The following is a 20,571-nucleotide window of genomic DNA, read 5'->3' as shown; positions in this document are numbered from 1 at the left end:
GCGCGTGTGCTGACTGCCCTTAACGCAGCCCCGCTAGGTCCCCCACGTTTGCATGTCAAGTGTTTCTATGAGTGCTTGTCCCGCTCTGATACCACACTGTCACGACCTTAGCTGGTTTTGCCTAAGGCGTGCGGCACCCTCGCGCGTCCGTCCGCAAAGGTCAGCCTCCCCGAAGCCTCCCATTGTCCCTTAGGACCAACAAAAGAGAGAACGGGTTAAAAAGAACGCCTCAATCGGGATCCACAAGCAAACATGTCCGAAAAACACTTCATAGACAATGCAAATTACAAACAGACTTTACAAGCTCTGAATAGTGGCACAACAAAGGGTAAAATGGTCCATTACAGACCGAAAAGCTCTCGAACGTGTCCACATGACACAACCTTTATTTACAAGCCTAAAGAGGCCACCAACCCAACTAAAATGGGACTATTAAGCCTTCGGCCGCCCCTTTACATTCTGTACAAAGCATGAACATGCCAAAAGACAACGGACAGACATAAGCATTACATTCAACATCTTGTTTAGAAGTTTGTCCGTTACAAAGTGGTGGTACTACTACTGACAGGCGGTGGCACCACCAGCACTTGGAAACCCAAAAGTAATTCAAATTTGGAGCTCAAATTTGAATCCTCTTGGGGCCTATAAATACCCCTCAATTCTCAGCAGAGACAATACCTTTTTGACAAGTTAGAAAGTGAGAAAAAGCTCTAGCAAAGTCTTGTTTTCAATAGCTTAAGTGTTCACCTCTCTCTTTCCCTTTGAAAAACCTATAAGAGTGTGAACCACTTGTAAGAAGGTTGTAAGAGGGGTATTTGGTCCTTCCCCTTCAAAGTGATTTGCTAGTGAAAGTTGGGAGCCTAAGAAGGCTTCGCAAGTGGATGTAGGTCATTTGACCGAACCACTTTACATTGTGGTGTTCCTTGAATGTGTGAGTGTTTAATTTTCTGAACCACTTATCTTCTTAGCAGCAAACTATTCGGTTTTCTTCTCCCTACTCTTGACTTCCTTTACTCGAGCTATTTTAGCTAAGTTATCCTTCATCGAATCGAAATCTCTACACATTTACGAAATCGATTTTAAACTTACGAGTTTTAATCTGCTGCACTAATTCACCCCCCCAGATTAATCTTACTAGGTGTATAATCATTAGATTTATATATAACATTTTATTGCATTATCATAAAACATGTAATTTTCATGATTATTTTTAAAATCACTAGAAAGGTAAGCATGATATAATTTTATTTTTTACATTTTCATTACATCATAAAACATGTAATTAAAAAAAATTATATAATTTTTTTAAACTAAATTAAAAATAATTCATGAAAAGTATCATGTAATTTCAAAGTAAACTAGGAGCATTTTGATTACCTCATCGTCGAAAGCCGTTAAGGCGTAGTTTGTCACCTCGCCTTTATTGATTTTCTCCTTGTCTTCGGAGGAGCTCGATTCATCACAATTTGTGTTTTCTTCTTACGTTCAAAGCAAGTAGATGCATTCTTTTTGTTCTTTTTAAGTTTATTTTTAATTTTCGATTCTTTTTTTTAATTTTCATTGAAAGTTCAAGTACACCATCACTTGAGCTTATACTCGAGTGGTCTTTGATTATTTTTAGTATGAAATCCTTCTTGTCCTTTGGAAGGTGGTTCTCAAGTTCTTTACGTACATTGCATGTCATTGCATAGGTCATTAGAGATTCGATAAGTTCTTCGATCAAAAAGGTATTCAAATTTTTTTATTGTTGTATAGCCGTTATTTTTGAATCCCAATTCTTAGAAAGGGATCGTAAAATCTTCTTAACGAGTTCAAAATCTGAAAAACATTTGCCAAGAGCTTTTAAACCATTGACGACATCCGTAAAACGGGTGTACATGTCAACAATGGTTTCGCTAGGCTTCATTCAAAAAAGTTTAAAATTATGCATTAAAAAATTAACTTTAGAATCCTTAACTCTACTAGTGCCTTCGTGTGTGATTTCAAGAGTGTGTCAAATGTCGAAAGTCGTTTCGCACATAGAAACCCGATTAAACTCATTTTTGTCTAAGGCGCAAAATAAGGCATTCATAGCCTTTACATTTAGAGAAAACATCTTCTTCTCCAAATCATTCCAATTGTTTATTGGAAGAGAATACATTTCAAATCCATTTTCGACCATGTGTCAAAAGTTCAAATCCAAAGAAAGTAAAAAAACTATCATTCGAGTTTTTCAATATGTGTAGTCCATCCCATTGAAAAAGGGAGGACGAATGAGAGAGTGACCCTCTTGAAAGCCGAAAAGAGTCATTTCTCTTGGGTGTTAAAACAAGTAAGAAATAACAAGGCTCTGATACCAACTGTTAGGATTGGGGTCGGCACTAGGGGGGAGGGGGGGGGGGGGGTGAATTAATGCAGCGGTAAAATCACGTCTTCAAAACTTCTTTTCGATTAAAACCATTTCCGATGTAAAACCGTTTCGTAAAGGTAATACTTTGAAAGCGTACATAAGAGAGTAGTGGATGTAAAGAGCAAGTAAGGAGGTTTGTAGTTAAAATAAATTGTTCAAAGAAATACAAACCAGATTTTAAAGTGGTTCGGTCATCGTGACCTACATCCACTTCGTCGATTCCTCTTCCGTCGAGGCCACCGGTATCCACTATCGGTCTTCCTTCAATAGGCGAAGACCAACCACCTTTTACACCTCTCTTCTCCTTTTCACGGGTTTAGGAGACAACCCTTACAAGCACTCATACTCCTCTTACAGAATTCTAAACTTAGAGTGGAGTAGAGAATTTCTAAAGAGATTGCAGTAGCATTTTCTCACTTTTGAATACTCTATGTTTATGTGCTTTAACTTGGGATGAGAGAGGTATTTATAGGCTTCAAGTTGATTTAAACTTGGAGCCTAAAAACATCTCATCCCGGGTTTCCCGGGCACGGGCGGTACCATTTCCTACGTTGGGCGGTACCACCACTAGTGTTAGTTTGAACTGACCCTAAGCTAGGTGGTACCACTGCCTGGGATGCTGTGCTAGGTGATACCACTGCCCAAACTAGCGGTACCACCGCCTGTCACCCTGCCAAGGGTGATACAACCACCTAGACTAGCGGTACCACCGCTTGACACAGTCTCGAAGATTGTGCCATAATGCTGAGACTTCTTGGGGCACTGTTTGGGCCTCATATTAGGCCCAACATAGTCCTTACATGGGCCTAGCTGACCACTAATTAGGTTGGCCCAAATCCAAACCCAATTACGTGCTAGCAACGATTCCTAAGACATTTGCTAAGCCAAACAAGTCCCTATGTCTTGGTTTCTCCCGACAAGCTCCTAGACTTCACGATGATCTTCTTGGCGATTTCTGATGAGCTTCTCTGGTAAGCTCCGAGACTTCTTGGCTGGTTCCGACAGAACTTCCAACGAACATCCGGACTTCCGACGAACTCTCGAACTCCCAACGAAATCGCGTCCTTAACTCCAGGACTTCATTTTGCTTCATGCCTTGCTATCGTAGTTAATCCTGCACATGTAAAACATACTTCGATCTATACAATTAATACTAAGCATTAATCATGTTGTCCGGTATGTCATTGGTCCCTCGACGCTTTGTCTGATTCTTCGGCACATCATCCTCTCTTGCAACCTATTGCCCAATTGGCTAGTTGACTCCGCAACTCCGATATCCTTGGCACAATATCTGTTCTTCTTGGCTCGATGCTCGAATCCATGGCCCGAAGCCTTCTGTCGATACGTCGACCGATCCTCCGACCCGACGTCCAATCTTCTGATATGTTTTCTCTGGCCCAACATGATTTTTCCTACTTTAATTGTCTCATCCTGATCGAAGCTTCCTGCGTCACTCAAAATGCAGATTAAATTATAAATACTATAAATTGGTTTCATCATCAAAATATGAGATTCAACAGTTTCATCATCAAAATCTGAGATTCAATAATCTCCTCCTTTTTTATGATGACAACCAATTGATGATGGAGTAAACCTTAACTCCCCCTATCAATATGTCATATTTATAGAACCTTAAATTCAAATTGAATTCAAGTCAAAGCAATATTTGTCATGAATATTTCATACATTATATGCATATCATTGCATTGCATGCATCATCATAAATATTTCAAATCATCATGGTATCAAAATATCAAAGTATATTACATCCTACCATGTATGATTCTCATATCATCATATCTTCTCCCCCTTTGTCATTAACAAAAAGGAGAAGTACAACTATCAAGTTTTTGAGATATGCAAGATTTACAACATACAAGCTAACAACAAATTTGAGTTGTACAAATTTGCAAATTTAGCTTCTTTTTTTTTTAGATTTTCAAGTTTGCAAGTTTTGCTTCTTGAGATTGCAAGCTAGTAATTCTTGGTGATGTTCAAGATAGCAAGTTCTTTCTTCTCTTTTGAGAAGTGAAAGCTAACAATTTTGCTTCCTAGCAAGTTTTTTTCTCCTTGCAATTTGTAAGCTAGCAAATTTAATAAGTTTTATATCATATTAGAACATGCAAGCTAACAAATTTTATATCATTTTAGAGCATACAAGCTAGCAATTTGGCAAGGTTTACTTCTTGAATTATACAAGCTAGTAAATTTTATCTCCCCCTTTGTCATTGTCAAAAAGAAGGGAAGAATACAATGTTGTAATTATTTTCCCTTTATATCAATTTTTAAATCATGACAAAGGTAAAGTATCACTCTTATTTTAATATGTTTATGCATCATTATAATTTCAAATTAAAACATGCATAATTTCAAAATCTTATATATCATCCTTATTTCATGCATGATACCAAAAATAAATCAATCATCACTATGGGCATAATATTCATGATGCTAAGACATTAAAATTTTTAAGCATTTATCTCTTCATGCATTAAATCAACATTTTGACATTAAAATTTTTAAGCATTTATCACTTTATACATGATACCAAACATTCATCATTTATTTTCCCCCCTTTGTCATAGGCAAAAAGAGGGGAATAACATAAAGGTGTAAATATTCAAGTCATCACATAGAAGATATCAAAAAAAATTTAGTGATGAGATATACTTCATGAATACAAGGAATTATACAAAGAAAATCATATCATGAAGGATAAGATCATGTGAATATCAAAAGACATGATTCAAAATATTCTCTTTAATAAAATATAAGAAATCATTCGAGAATAAAAAGTAAGGGATCTTGATTCATATAAAGAAACTATTAAGTTTTAATTCCAAGAATTCAAGATCGATCATGATATATATAAAATTCATTCAAATTTATAATCATCAAAATCACTTTCATAATTCAAAAGATTCAAAATATAAATGGATTCATTAATCTCTTTTTTAAAAAATCGATAAGATAGTGATAGAGAAATTTTTAATGATGCATTCCCATTTTAGTTGCTTCAATTCATGTGATTGATTTCATGCAAGAATGCTTAAATTTTTGTTTTTATGTCAAAACCATGCATGATGTTTAAAACTGAAAGACAAAGACAAGATTCATCACAAAAATCACCAAGACTTCAAATCATCATGCATAATTAAATCATTAAGCATGGTACTAAGACTTTTAATATTTTTATTAAGTCTTACATCATTATGCATCATTAAATCATCAAACATGATTTTATTAAACATAGAGCATTTTCAATTAAAATCAAAATAAAAAAGTAATAGAAAATCATCAATATACACATTATTGCTTCTTAAAACATATATAAAATTAATCTTATTATGTGTACAAGCATTAGATTTAAATCTAACATTTTGTTCCTTTATCATAAAACATACAATTATCATGAATAAATTTTTTTATTTTTCAAAATCACTAGAAAGATAAGCATGATCCCAAACACTTTTAATATTTTCATTACATCATAAAATTTTAATATATATATATATATATATATATATATAAAGCTAATTTAAAAATACCTCATGAAATACATCATGTAATTTTAGTTACCTCATCGTGGAAAGTCGTTAAGGCATAGTTTGCTACCTCTCCTTTGTTGGATTGTTCTTCATCTTTGGATGAACTTGATTCGTCTCAAGCCACATGGAGTGTTTTCTTATTCTTTTGTAGCTTCTTATTTTTAGGTTCATTTTTTCATAGATTCTTATTTTAAAAATTTTTTAAGCTTTATAGTCAAGAGTTTAAAGTCATCATCATTTGAGCTTTCGCTCGAGTGGTCTTCATTTGTTCTAAGTGTCAAATCCTTCATGTTCTTTGGAAGGTTGTTCTCAAGCTCTTCATGAGCCATGCAACTCGTTTCGTAGGTCATCAACGACCTAATCAGTTCTTCAATAGGAAAATGATTCAAATCCTTTAATTCTTGTATTGCTATGATTTTAGGATCCTAACTTTTTGGAAGGGATCTTAATATCTTGTTAATAAGTTCAAAATTTGAAAAAAATTTGCTAAGAGCTTTTAAACTATTGACAACATCCGTAAAACAGGTATACATGTCAACAATAGTTTCTCTTGGTTTTATATGAAACAATTCAAAATCATGCATCAAAAGATTTATCTTAGAATCTTTTACTCTACTAGTGCCTTCGTGTGTAATTTCGAGTGTATACCAAATGTCAAAAGTCATTTCGCAAATAGAAACTCGATTAAATTCAGTTTTATCTAAAGCGCAAAATAAGGCATTCATAGCCTTATAATTCAAAGAGAAATTCTTCTTCTCTAACTCATTTCAATCATTCATTGGAAGAGAATACCTTTTAAATCTGTTTTCAATAATATTCCATAAATCAAGGTTCAAGGAAAGCAAGAAAACTCTTATCCGAGTTTTCAAATAAGTGTAGTCTATCCCATTAAACATGGGTGGATGTATAATTGAGTGACCCTCTTGGTTGCCGACAAATATCATCTCTTTTGGGTTTCAAACCAAAATGAGAGTGATCTCGCTCTTATACCAACTATTAGTATCGAGTCGGCACTAAGAGGGGGGATGAATTAGTGCAGCGGATAAAACTATCGGTTTTAAAAATCTTTCATTCGATAAAAGGTCATATCGGAAATACTTAACTTGAAACTATGCAGAAGCATAGTGAAAGTAAGAATTTCGTTTGCAATAAAGGTAAATAGGAAGAAATAAATACAAATAAGATTTTTATAGTGGTTCGATCGTCATGAGCTACATCCACTAATGATCTTTTTTTAATGGGCGAAGATCAACTACCATTTTACACTACTCTTCTCCTTTTCACAGGCTTAGGAGACAATATTTTATAACCCTCTTTTATAAGGTATCCCTCATATATATCCCTTAAAACTCTCTCTAAGCTTTAGGAGGAGGGAATTTAACTTTCTAATAAGGTTTATAACTTTAGAATCATAAAGTTTTGCTCAACTTTCTTGTCATTCCATACAGGAATAGCTGGGGTATTTATAAACCCCAATTGGCTTAAAAAATGGAGCCAAAAAAGGTCTCATCTCGGGTTTCCCGAGTCCTAGCGGTACCACCACTTGTGCTAGGTGGTACCACCACCTGAGAGACTGTGTTTGGGTAGTACCACTTCCTAGACTGGTGGTACCACTACTTGACAGTCTCTCGGAGATCGAGTCTAGGCGGTACCACCGCTTGACATAGTCTCAGAGACTGTGCCACCGATGGTTTCATTTGTTGGGTCACTATTTGGGCTTTTCACTTGGCCCAACACAACCCAAACTTGGGCCTAGTTGGCCCCTAATTGAGTTGGCCTAATTACATTCTAAATTGACTCAATTAGACTCTAAACTAACTCAATCGAGCCATAATCGATTACAACTGAATCCTATGTTGTCCGGCATGTCATTGGTTCTTTCAGTGCTTCGTCCGATCCTTCGATGCATCATCCTCTCCTTCGGCATTTTGCCCAATCAGTATGTTGTCTTCTCGTAACATATGATCTCCATGGCGTAATATCCTATCTTCTTGGCCCGATACCCGAATTCATGAATTGAAGCCTTCTACCGACACGTCGACCGATCCTCCGGCCCGATGTCCATTCTTTTGACATGTTTGCTCTGGCCCAACGTCTGATTCCTTCTGCTTTAATCAATTTACCTTTTCTGATCGAAGCTAGTCTTGCGTTACTCAAAACGTAGATTAGATAAACACTATCAATTGGTTTCATTATCAAAATCTGATATTCAATAGCCCTTGCCCTTCTTAAGGGACTTTTCTACTTTCCTTTTCTTTCTAGCCTTATCAGTATAGAGAACTAGCTTTTCTTTCTTGATAGTGCTTTCTACCTCTCTTAACATATTGAGGAGCTCAAAGAGAGTCATGTCAAGCTTGTTCATATTAAAATTCATTATGAATTATAAAAAGAAATCTGGTAGGGACTGAAGTGTTGAATCTCATATTTTGATGATGAAATCAATTGGTAAATTGTTTGATCGAATCTATATGTTGAGAAAAGTTTGCAAGATTAACTACGATAGCTATAAGACATAAAGCAAATGTTGTATCAAAGTCAAGATCGAGATTTCATTGAGAGTTCTAGAGTTCGTCGAAAGACCGGACGTTCGTTGGAAGTTCCGTCAGAATTAATCGAGAAATCCAAGAGCTTACCAAAGAGGCTCGTTCTCCTAAGTGTTCTGGGCGGTGGTACCATCGGCAGTTATTACCTGCTAGTGGTGGTAGCACCAGAACTCAGTCTTCGAGAGCTCTTTTAAGCGATGGTACTGCCAGACTATGCGGTGGTACCGCCCAATGTTAGAGAGTCAAGCGATGGTACCACCTAACAATGATGGTGGTACCACTAGTACCCTGAAATCCGGGGATATAACACTTTTTGGCTTTAATTCTGAAGCCACTAGGGCCTATAAATACCGTACCCTTTTCTGCATGGAAGGGTAATAAAGTACAATCAAAAGTGTTAAAAAATCTGAAGTGTTGGGGTGTTAAAAGTATTGTAAAAGTGAGAAGAGTCCTCCTCCCTCTCTGGTCCGAAGCGGAGCAGTAGTCCTTCTTTGAATTATCACCATGAGAGGACTCTATGAGTGTGTTCAAACTGGTCAAACCATTGTATTACATCTCCTTCAAGATGTATAGCCATAATTTCCACCATAGATGTGTCTGTGGTTTTATGGTACCGAAAATATCGCTCCACGTGCGAGATCCAACCAATTGGGTCTCCTTCTTCCCATTTAGGGAAGTCCACCCTCATGCGTGGATAGTAGGGATCAGTCATAGAGTCTCTCCTCTCTTGGAAGTCATCTTTTCGGGCTTGGTGTGATTGGTTAGAGCTCTCTCCTTGATCTGATTTCTTCGGGCTTGGTGGTCGGCCCAAACTGAGTTCGGTAAAGAGAGCCCGAATCTTATCCTACATTCGTGTCTCGAAGGTTTTGAATTTAACATTGATTGCCTCCTCAGATGTCATAGTATATGCCTCCAAATCTGCAATGTTAAGATCTCTCTTTTATTGTCAGGTTAAATGCATGTATCGGTTGAGAGAAGTGGTGGTCAAAAGGGTTGGTTGATTAGTGGATATAGGTTACGGTTTTAGGCTTGTTTTGTGGTTGTTTTAGGTGCAGTTTGAGGGTATGGTTTAGTGGAGTTTTAGGGCTATGATGGTAGTGGATGAAGGTTAGGAAAAAAAAGCTTTAGATCTGTGGTAGATGGAAGCAAAGGTTTGATAGAAATCGGTAGAAGTTGTTGCAAATAGGTGTTGTCTTGTATGAGCAGAATTGCTATCGAAGAAACAGTGGTTTCTCAACGAAATTTCCAGCAAAAACCAAGAGATTTGAAGAGAAAATTTGACAATGAAATCTAGGTTTAGATAACAGCAATGACGACCAATTTAATCAAGAAAATTTCGGCAATATAACAGCAAGGAAATTAGTGCAATTTGCAAGAGCAAAATTCTCGTCGAAAAATTTCAACGGTTTACGATAAAAATTTACAGTAACACAAGAATGTTTTTAGAGATAAATTCCTCACTAGATCAATCTTAGATAGAAGCCAAGATGATCTATAAAGCGTATAAGAAATTTCGTTCAAAAAGGATAGCAAATAGATCGGTTAAAGGAAACAATATGCGGCTGAAATTTTCTGTAGCAATATTTCGTTCGCAAAGATGATAACTTTTACGACGAAAGGAATTCATAGCATGGGATAGATAAGAAGTCTTATTCTTGGTATTTCAAATGGAAAATTATAATAGCAAAATGTATTGGTGATAGGAGAATACCATATCTCTTGATGCAATTGGAGGTGACGATAGTAGATTGATTTGATCTACAACAAAGATGATGGTGGAGATGGCGATGGCAAGAGCAATTGTGAGAATTGCTTAGCTAGTGGTGGGCAATAAAGGTGGCAGCAAAAGCAGCAAGATCGCTGCTCTGATACCAGATGATAGAACCCTAGAGGAATTCTATGTAGATTGATCTTTGAGTGAAATCACTCATTGGAACGCTATAGGGGTTCCACCCTCCTAAAAGTTGACCAAATGACTACAATTATAGATAGATCTAAGTGAGTTACCCCTTTTGCCCTCAATCTTAACCAACTAGCCCAATAAAAGAGGGTGGTAGCTAGGAAGCCCAAAGGCCCAAATATAAACCCTAGCCACTCTTCTTTATAGGATAGAGGCGACTATGTGGGGTTTATTATAATCTCACAAGGTTTTATTAGCTGCTTCTTGGTTAAGTAGGGCCCAACCCTACTATGATCCTATCACACCGCCTAGTCTGGCAGTTCCATCGCTTAATAGCCTCGGAGATCGGGCTCTTGGAGACTAAGCCTCTAGCGGTTCCATCGCCTGGTCTGACGATGCCATCACCTGATCCAACTTTTGGGTCATTGAATAGGCCTCCCAATCGGCCCAATGGGCCCCTAATTGAGTTGGTTCAAAACCAACTCAATTGCAACCTAAACTACTTAAATCAAGACATAATTGATTATAAGCATGAATCACATATTGTCCGGTATGTCATTGGATCGTTTGGCGCTTCGTTTGACCTTTTGACACATCATTCGACCTTTCAGCATATCGTCTTCTCATTCGATGTATTACCCAATCAGCATGTTGACCCCTGCAACATCCGATCTCCTTGGCATAAGTTTTGATCATTTTAACCCGATGCCCGAACTCATGACCTGAAGCCTTCTACTAATAGGTTGACCAGTCCTTCGGCCCGACGTCCAATCTTCTAACATGATTCATTCCGGCCCAACCTTTGATTCCACTACTTTAATCGATTTGTCTTTCTCTAATTGAAGCTAGTCTTATGTCACTTAAATGCACATTAGATCATAACTCATCAATTGATTTTATCATCAAAATTCGAGATTCAACAATAATTTTATAATATATAATGATATTTTAATTTTAAAATTTTATTATTAGTAAATAATAATAATTGATTTGTGATGTTAAAATGATTATTTGATTTATATTGATCTATTAAGCTTGAGTAAATTTTAATATTAATTTAATTATTAAAATTCTTATTTTTGGATTAGCATAATAGTTCTTATTTATTTAATTAAATATATAAATATATGTTTCAATAATTATATATAAACTTCTATGATGTAATTAGTTTTAAATGTAAAATCATGAATTTAAATTTTAATTAATTGATTTGAGTTATTCTTTAATAATTTTAAATATTAAAATCTAATTTGATAAGAAGAGTCTAATTGGAGTTTGACTTGAGTTAAGTTGATCTATCAGACCGGATCGATTCAGCCCATATGGTCATGTACGACCTAGCCTATGTGGTCATATACGACTTAACCCATATTGCTAAATATAACCTAGCCCATGTGACTAGGCATTGCTAGTCATAGGTGCCTTACAAACCAATCATGTGAGTGATGACACATGTGAAATGACATATAGCCTGTTTGCTTATTATTATTATGGTATTTTCTCATTTTATATTGATTAATGTATAAATATATTATGGTATTCATGGATTTATGCAATGGGAATCAGATTGTAATGAGATCACGATAATGAAACTGATCCACCTTTAAACACAGACCCTAAATAAATCTGATCATAGATTATTTGAGAGGGACATCGAGATAACCAGACAGATTGGTGTACTATATACCGATCCATATGATGGATGCGGTTTGTCTCCTAGTTGCTTGTATGGAGAAACTAGGGCTATAGTGTAGGTGCTTATTGGAGAATGAGTTCACTAATTGATTCGCTCATAGAATATTAGATGGTTGATGTGTAGGGAAATCTAAGGGTGACATCACATGCGCAATGAAAAAATAGAAAATAAAAACCCAAATTTTCAAAAAGGTGTTCATCGTCGTGTGAAGATTGTTGTGTAAAAATCCGCAAAACTACCTAGGGAGATCGTATATCCCTGAATCCCTATTGATCTGTAGGAGATGATGAAGGAAGTCAAGTGTCATCCTCTCTAGCGGTGATCCACATAACAGGGCTATGATAATGCTCCTCAAATCGCTGCCTAAATCTTCACACTTACCATCTAAGAAGGAGAAGAGAATAGGAGGTGGCAACCAAGAAGCCTTTAGCCTATGGGCCTTTGGTTCTCTCATATTTATAGAGGCCCCTTTGTCAACTTTACCCTAATGGATCTTGCCCTATTGGGTATTAGATCTTCATCCAACTACTCAAGCCTCTTAGATTAGTGGATCTCTATCTAATAACCTCTCATTATGATCTAATAATTCAATGGCTTATTGGATAAGATAGGAGCTCTAGTGGATATCTCATATTCAAACATGTACTCGACATAATGCCTATCATATATGTGACCCTCTTGGCCCAATATCGAGCTAGCCATGAGTCATACCTATCAAAACTCCTTTTCGCTTAGTGAATTATTATCTTCATAATAATTCACTTGACTCATCAACTACGGATATACTAGGCCACTACGAGAATCCAATCATTTAGACCTATATGTCTTTAGTTATCGTGTACATATAGTCTCTCATTCATCTAATATCCCAAAGATCGTATACTACGCATGGTGCTATCAGACTCGTACGATTTCTATTTAAATCTCGCTCTAATATGAATCTTCCGGAGAACTCTTTTTCTCTTAATCCGAATGATCCTAGCTATAGATTTGTTCAAATAAAAACAATTGAGATATTTCTATCGACACTCAGTAGTCCTCGTAAGGTTAATTATCACTGTCACTGTCACTCTCGATAACCAATTGTACTAGAACATTTACTATTATAAGGATTTGAATTCAAGGATGAAGAAAAAAAATAAAAAAAATTATTATGTAAATTATGGATAATAAAATATTAATTTATTATTCTTTTAATAAATCTGAAATGTGACACAACATCAGCTTCAGATGCTTGGAACCATTGATCTTGGTTGGTAGAACATTGCTTCGAACTGTTAAATTATTGTCGCTGTCAATTCATCTGAAAACTTCGGCAAATACAGGTGACTAAATCGTATATTTCTATCAATTCATCCAAAACTCAAGCCTGTGGATTAGATAAAACTGCATTCGTAACATGGAGGCTCAGAGTAGCTGCTGCAATCGAAAGCTTCTCTCACCAGCCTCACAAGAACACTTGGAAGCTATAGTTCCTACATGCAGCACACCAACGATTAGAAGCTAGAAAACGATGATGCCTAAAACAGTTGAGGAGAACACGTGCGGCTCAAACATCATTACCTTTTAATAGCCTCAGCAAATGAGATTATATAAGAAGAAAAATCAATTCACAAAGTCAGAATAAATATACAAAATGGAAATTGCTGCAACATATAGTAGTGACCAAGGATAAGGTGATAGCAAAACTCTCCGAGCTATATAGTCTTTTGGGAATAACCTTGAAGTTTTAACTGGCTCTTCCCAGTAAAATGATTTGATTGTCCACATACACTTCCCAGCAAGAGAAAGCAGTTTTATCATTAGTTATCCAACGACTGCCATTGCAACAGATGAACAAAATGGCCAAATCATCATGGTCCGATCACAAGACTACAAAACCCTTGACTTTGGCTCACCTACACCCTCCACTGGATCAAGATAATAAGTAAAAATCAGCTCAAGACTTCGTCGCAGTTAGTCTGCTCACATGATTTCAACATGAATTATAATAAAATTCTTCAAGACTGATTTCAGCAAGATAACAAGATGGAAACTTAGGATTGCAGCAATATTCTAACAGAAGCTTAAGACCAAGCTAATGCTATTTTAAATAAATGATAACTTTAAATAGTAGTGGAGGAACAACTAAAGAAGAAATCATAATTAAAAGATCTTCAATTAAAGCAATAGAAAAGGTTGACAATCTATAGAAAACATTAAATACCAGCCTAGGTAATAACTAAGAGCTTGCAGTTTATCAAATTGTGCATAAATGAACAGCCTCCACTACAAATGAAATCATGCAGTTGAACCATGTCCGATTATAGTAAAGCACTGTAAACATCTCTTTTTAATTTTTATGGGAGAATAACTAAAAAGAAGCTTCTGGTCCTGCACACCAAACAGGGAAAATAAAATAGATATGTAAGATGACTCACATGGAAGGTACATTCAGACGGAGGATCGCGGCAGGTAAACATTTTTCACCAATAATAACCAATATAGATCAAGTGTAGATCATCAATATAGTGGCTTCCTTACTCCATGTCTGATACCTTAACCAACAATTTTTCAACTCCTTTGATGGACAGCTAAGTAAATCAACAAGCAAAACAAAGTAATATTCCATGAAGTAGTTAAACAAAATTAACCAAATAAAGATGAACCTGCATCAAAAACAGGAATAACAGGATACCATCCCTTCAGCATTCTTAATACACTAAACATCACCAACTGTTCTTGATCTATCATATACTTGTAAAGCCATGATAAATTCCTTTCTCCTCTTCTCCCCCCTTTTTGGGTTTTCATTTTTTTTACTAATCTGTCGGTTGCAAACCATCGATTTATCCTGTTCAAATATGAAACTACTTGAGAATGCATTTACAAGATCCAAAGGGTGGAAGGCGAGATTTAACTCAAGTAGATAATATTAGGTAGAATGTTGCTTATGTACAAAGTAGAAAAGAGGCAGATCTGACACAAACAACAGATCTGGTTTGATAAGATCAAACCCTCAACCCTAATGCAACTTAAAAGCGTAAACATTAAGGGGGAAACGGAGATCGCAGGTAATCGCGAGATAGATCAAAAGAGAATGGTAAAAGAGGGAACAGAAAAACCAGTCTCCCGGCCGTGGATCAAACATCAGAGGCGGAGAACCGTGTCCTGGAAGTCGTCATCTTGCGGTGGAAGGAGGTTGAGATCGAACAGCATTGGCTGCCAGAACTCCGACGACAAGATATCACCGTCGTCAATGACGGAGGATGACGATCCGCAGTCGCTGTGGCAGCCTTCTACGGCGAAGAGGTCATGCGGGGGCGGCGGATCGACCTGCCTCCTGGCACGCGACGATCGGGGATGGATCGGCGCCGCGGGCACCCGCGGCCCGCTGAAGGACTCCAAGGTGCTGCTGAGGCTGCTGGACGCCGGTCGTTGCGGTGGGGGGAGGCAGTGGTGGGAAGGGAAGTTAGTCCTGGCATCCGGGCCGCGGAGGGCGATGGCAGCGGCGTCGTAGGCGCGGGCCGCGGCCTCCGCCGTGTCGAAGGTGCCGAGCCAGACCCTGGCCTTCTTCCAGGGGTCCCGGATCTCGGCGGCGAACCGGCCCCATGGCCGCTTCCGGACGCCGCGGAACCGCGCCGGCCCGTCGGCTACCGCCGCCGCTGACGGCCAACCCTTGCGCATCGAGACAAGAAGGGGATTAGAGCCAAAACCTCACTCTCTCATCCTCTTCTCTTCTCCAACAGAAAGTCTACTCTCCTCGATCGACGTTATTAAGAGCCAGACGTAACGATCGTTCGATCACGAAGGACGTCCACCGCATCTAACGAGATCTGAAGTACAGATAGATTCATCGGAGGTAATTACATAACTACTGTTAACATTTCGATTTTTATATTTTCACATCTCAATACTTATAAAATTAAAATATTTAATCACGTTATTCTAATAAAATCTTTTATTTTTAATTTTATAAAATTATTTTTTAATCCTATATAAGGATCTTAATATTTTACTTTTGTAAATAAAAGAATCCATTATAACTTTTAAAAATATAAAAATAAAGATAATAATAATAATTAATTATAAAAAATAATATGTAATTAGCTCGATTCATCGTACTAAAACATAAATGATAAGATAATAGTAGTAGGCTTTGCAGAAAAAAAAAAACATAAAAAGGAAGACTTCACATGTACTTGTAGAGAAATAATAGTATTAATAATAAATAATTAACAGATAACACGAGCCATCACTAATTTATTTCTAAGAAAAAATCCCTCACATAATCACATAATCTTATAGTTGAAAACATAATATCTCCATATTTATATCTTTGTTAAAAGATGTGTGAGAACTTTTTTCAAAAAAAATATATTAACTTAAAAACTAATTGCATATCTAACTCATGTTCTTCGAGGTATAAACAAATGATTTTGATCGATTATCCCTCCATAAATCGAAAGATTTATAAATCTTAACTTTATTAGCTAATCTCTTATCAGCTTTAAGATACTCGATCTAGTCAAATATACCTCTAATCACTTTATATAGTTAAATATGTCTCTAATGCTATTAATAAATAAATCTTTTTTTAAAAAAATTTAGTCAAATATGCCTCTTGTTAGGATCGGAGCAGCACTAAGAGGGAGGGGGTGAATTAGTGCAGCGGATTAAAACGTCGGTTTTGATAAAATCTTTCGTACGATAAAAAATCGAACTTGAAAAGTTTAATAACTTAGAAGCGTATGAAAGCGTAGTGACTAAGTAAAGTAGTTTACAGTATGTAAATGGCAAAAATAAAATGCAAACCAGAGAAGACGGTAGTTTATAGTGGTTCGGTCAATCGTGACCTACATCCACTCCTCTGATTCCTCTTCCGTCGAGGCCACCGGCATCCACTAATGATCTTCCTTTACTAGGTGAAGATCAACCTCCTTCTTACACCCTCTTACAACCTCTTACAAGTGGTTCACCCTTTTACAAAGATTTCAATGAATAGAAAGGAGGTGAACACTCAAGCTATTGAAAACAAGACTTTTCCTAAAGCTTTTCTCAACTTCTAGCTTCTCAAAAGATTGTATTCTCTGCTGAGAATTGAGGGGTATTTATAGGCCCCAAGAGGATTCAAATTTGGGCTCCAAAATTTGAATTCTATTAGGTTTCCGAGGCTGGCGGTGCCACCGCCTGTCAGTGTCTGACACTGACAGTGGACTGGCGGTGCCACCGCCCAGTCAAGCGGTGCCACCGCCCAACTCTCGGGTGCTGGGCGGTGCCACCGCCTAGGCCAATTCAGCTCACTGGTTGGGCTCCAAACTTGGCCCAAACCAGTCCGAACTCGGGCCCAATTGGCCCCTACTTGGGTTATAGGATTAACACCTAATCCTAACCCTAATTAACATGCTAACTACGAATTTAAAGACATTTTCTAAGCTATTACAAAGTCTGTAAGTCAAGACTTCTTCCGGCGAGCTTCCGGCGGTCTTCCGATAAATTCTCGGAAACCATTCTACGGACTCCTAGCAAGCTCCTAGACTTCACGATTTGATCTTGGCGAGTTCCGATGAGCTTCTTCGGCAAGCTTCGATCTTTCTCGGCGAGCTCCGCGAACTTCCAATGAACCTTCGGGCGAGCTTCCGAAAAACCCTTCGGCAAGCTCCCTACTCATTCTCGGCTAGTTCCGGCAGCATTCCCGACGAACCTTCGGATTTCCGTCGAACTCTTGAACTCCCAACGAATCCTTCGCGCTTGACTCCGATACTTTATTTCGCTTTATGTCTTCATCGTTATCGTAGTTAATCCTGCACACACAAGCCAAAACTCTACTCCGATCTAGACAATTATTACAAAGCGAATTGACATTCTGTTGCCCGGCACGTCATTGGTTGGCGCTTCGTCCGATTCTTCGGCGCATCATCCTCTCTTGCGGCTTGTTGCCCAATCGGCGGTTGACCTCCGCAACCCCGATATCCTTGGCGTAATTCCGCTCTTGGCCCGACGTCCGACGTCCGAAGCCTTCTACTATCCAATATCCTAACGTGATCTCCTCCGGCGCAACGTTAATTCTTCCTGCGTTAACTTGTCTAATCCTGATCGAGTAGACCTGCATCACTCAAAATGCAGTTTAAATTATAAACACATGTCAAGTGGTTTCAACATCAAAATACGAGATTCAACAATCTCCCCCTTTTTGATGATGACAACCACTTGATGACGGAGTTAACCTTAACTCCCGGAGTTTAAACAAACTCCCCCTATCAATATGGCTTATTGATAAAAGCTCTTGGATTCAAGAATCCAAGCAACATGTCATCATAAACTTATGCATAACATGTCATGTCATCATACTTCTCCCCCTTTGTCATCAACAAAAAGGAGAAGTTCCTACTCTTATTTGTTTAGAGATAAAAAGTTCCATACATTGCATGAAAAACATAGTATCAAATTTTATCATCATGCAATCTAGCAATTAAAGATGTGTAAGTTTAGCATGTTTGCTTTTCTTGAGATAACAACTAATTGCTTCTCTTTAGACTACAAGCTAGCAATTTTCATGATATGTAAGTTGCAAGCTAGCAAATTTTTGCTTCCTTTGCAATGTTTGAGCTAGCAATTTTGCTTCCGTAACAAGTTAGCATGTTTTGTATTTTGAGATAGGCAAGATAGCACATTTGCTTTCTTTTGAGATAGCAACTTTTTTGAGATAGTGATCTTAGTAAATTTTACATCATGCAAGGTAGCAATTTTTGTGATGTTCAAGATAGTAAGTTCTTTCTTCTCTTTTGAGAAGTGCTATTTTTTTACTTCCTTTACAAAGTGCAAGCTAGCAAAGTGTTTGAAAAAGTGAGCAAGTTTTGCCACATACAAGCTAGCAAAAATCTCAAAAGCAAATATAAGATAGCTTTCTTGTTGAAGTGTGTAAGTTATCGATTCTTGCTTCCTATTATAATGTGCAGGTTGCAAGTCTTGCTTCTTGAGATAGGCAAAATAGTGATGTTCAAGAAGACAACTTTTGCTTCTTGAAATAAGCAAGTTAGCAATCTTTGCTACTTAAGATAGGCAAGCTAGCTATCTCCCCCTTTGTCATTGTCAAAAAGAAGGGAAGACCCTTTACATCAATTATGACAAAGGTAAGTATAAATCTTATTTGTGCATCATCATATTTTCAAATTAGAATATGCATATTTTTAAAAATCTTATATTCATTCATGCACGATATTGAATAAATCGATCAACATTATGAGGATATCATACATGATACTAAAATTTTTAACTATTTATCAACATTTTGATCATGATACCAAACATTCATCATTTAGAGTATTTATGATACAAAACATTAAATCAATATTTATAATACATCATTTTAGCAACAACTCATAGTATTTTAAATCATGATTTACATCATATGTAATACATCACATCATAATTAGAAAGCACAAGTATTATATGCATTATTGCAAATCATAAACATTTCAAATCATCATGGTATTAATCTGTCAAATTGCATCATGCCATGCATGATCATAACTTTTTCCCATTTTATCATTGTAAACAAGAAAGAATAAGGGAAGAATAAAATAGTGCATAATATTTCAATTATTTCAAGGCATACAAGCCATAAATCCAATGGCATCATGTCATAAAGGATAAGACCTCTTGAATTACAAAATACATGATTCATTTTATCAAATCACTTCTTTTTATAAATAACAAAAATTGTAGGTGTACAAAGAAGAGATTGTGATTAAAAAAAAATCTCAAGTACTAAATCCAAGAAATCAAGATCATAATTTGAATACAATCTCATTTAAATTCAAATCGTCAAATTTATCAAAATCTCAACATTACTTTCAAGAGATTCAAAATGGTATAAATAGATTTATCATAATAAACATCAAGATCAATAGGATAGAGAAAAATAATTTTTCAAGGAAAAAATAATTTCCTCTTTTTAGTTGTTTCAATTCATATGATTTTATTTCACTTATACCAAATAAAAACATGTATCATGTTTAAAACCGAAAGTGTAAGATTTATTACAATAAAGATTAATAAGGCACTTTTATTATGGTAAAAATCAATAATCCATAAATCACAAGATTCATCAAGCATAATTTCGAAATTTATTAAGCATGATCATTATGCATTACTTCAAATCAAACATGATTTCATTTATTTTTAAAATATTTATCATGATAGAGCATATAAGCCAAAAAAACTATTAAACATAAAGCATATTCATTAATGATGGTTTCATTGAGTATAAAGTATTTTCAACCAAAATCATTTATTATTTGTTGTAGTCATAAATTTTTCTTTTTAGATGAATCTATCTTTACATGCTTAGTTTGCATACAAAGGTCGTGCATCATTTTCGAAAGCAACTTTCATCATGGTATAAATCGATAATCCATAAATCGTAAAAGATCATTATGGAAATCATCAATAATCAATAAACTATAAATTACCCAAAACTCATCATCATCATGCATAGCTTCAAAAAATAAATT

General features: G+C 36.4%; 1 protein-coding gene across 1 annotated transcript; it reads right to left on the bottom strand.

Annotated features, from left to right (window-relative positions):
• Window positions 1-14,958: 14,958 nt before the first annotated feature.
• Window positions 14,959-15,818, bottom strand: LOC135593460 (ethylene-responsive transcription factor 3-like). The gene has a single exon (XM_065083525.1). The coding sequence runs from the start codon at window positions 15,740-15,742 to the stop codon at window positions 15,206-15,208; it is 537 nt and encodes a 178-aa protein (XP_064939597.1). The 5' UTR covers window positions 15,743-15,818; the 3' UTR covers window positions 14,959-15,205.
• Between the last annotated feature and the right edge of the window lie 4,753 nt (window positions 15,819-20,571).

The sequence above is a fragment of the Musa acuminata genome, chromosome BXJ1-9 (assembly GCF_036884655.1).
Source record: "Musa acuminata AAA Group cultivar baxijiao chromosome BXJ1-9, Cavendish_Baxijiao_AAA, whole genome shotgun sequence".
In the NCBI taxonomy this organism is placed as follows: domain Eukaryota; kingdom Viridiplantae; phylum Streptophyta; class Magnoliopsida; order Zingiberales; family Musaceae; genus Musa; species Musa acuminata.
The sequence above is the reverse complement of the archived record's forward strand: the minus strand, read 5'-3'. Positions and strand labels throughout refer to the sequence as shown.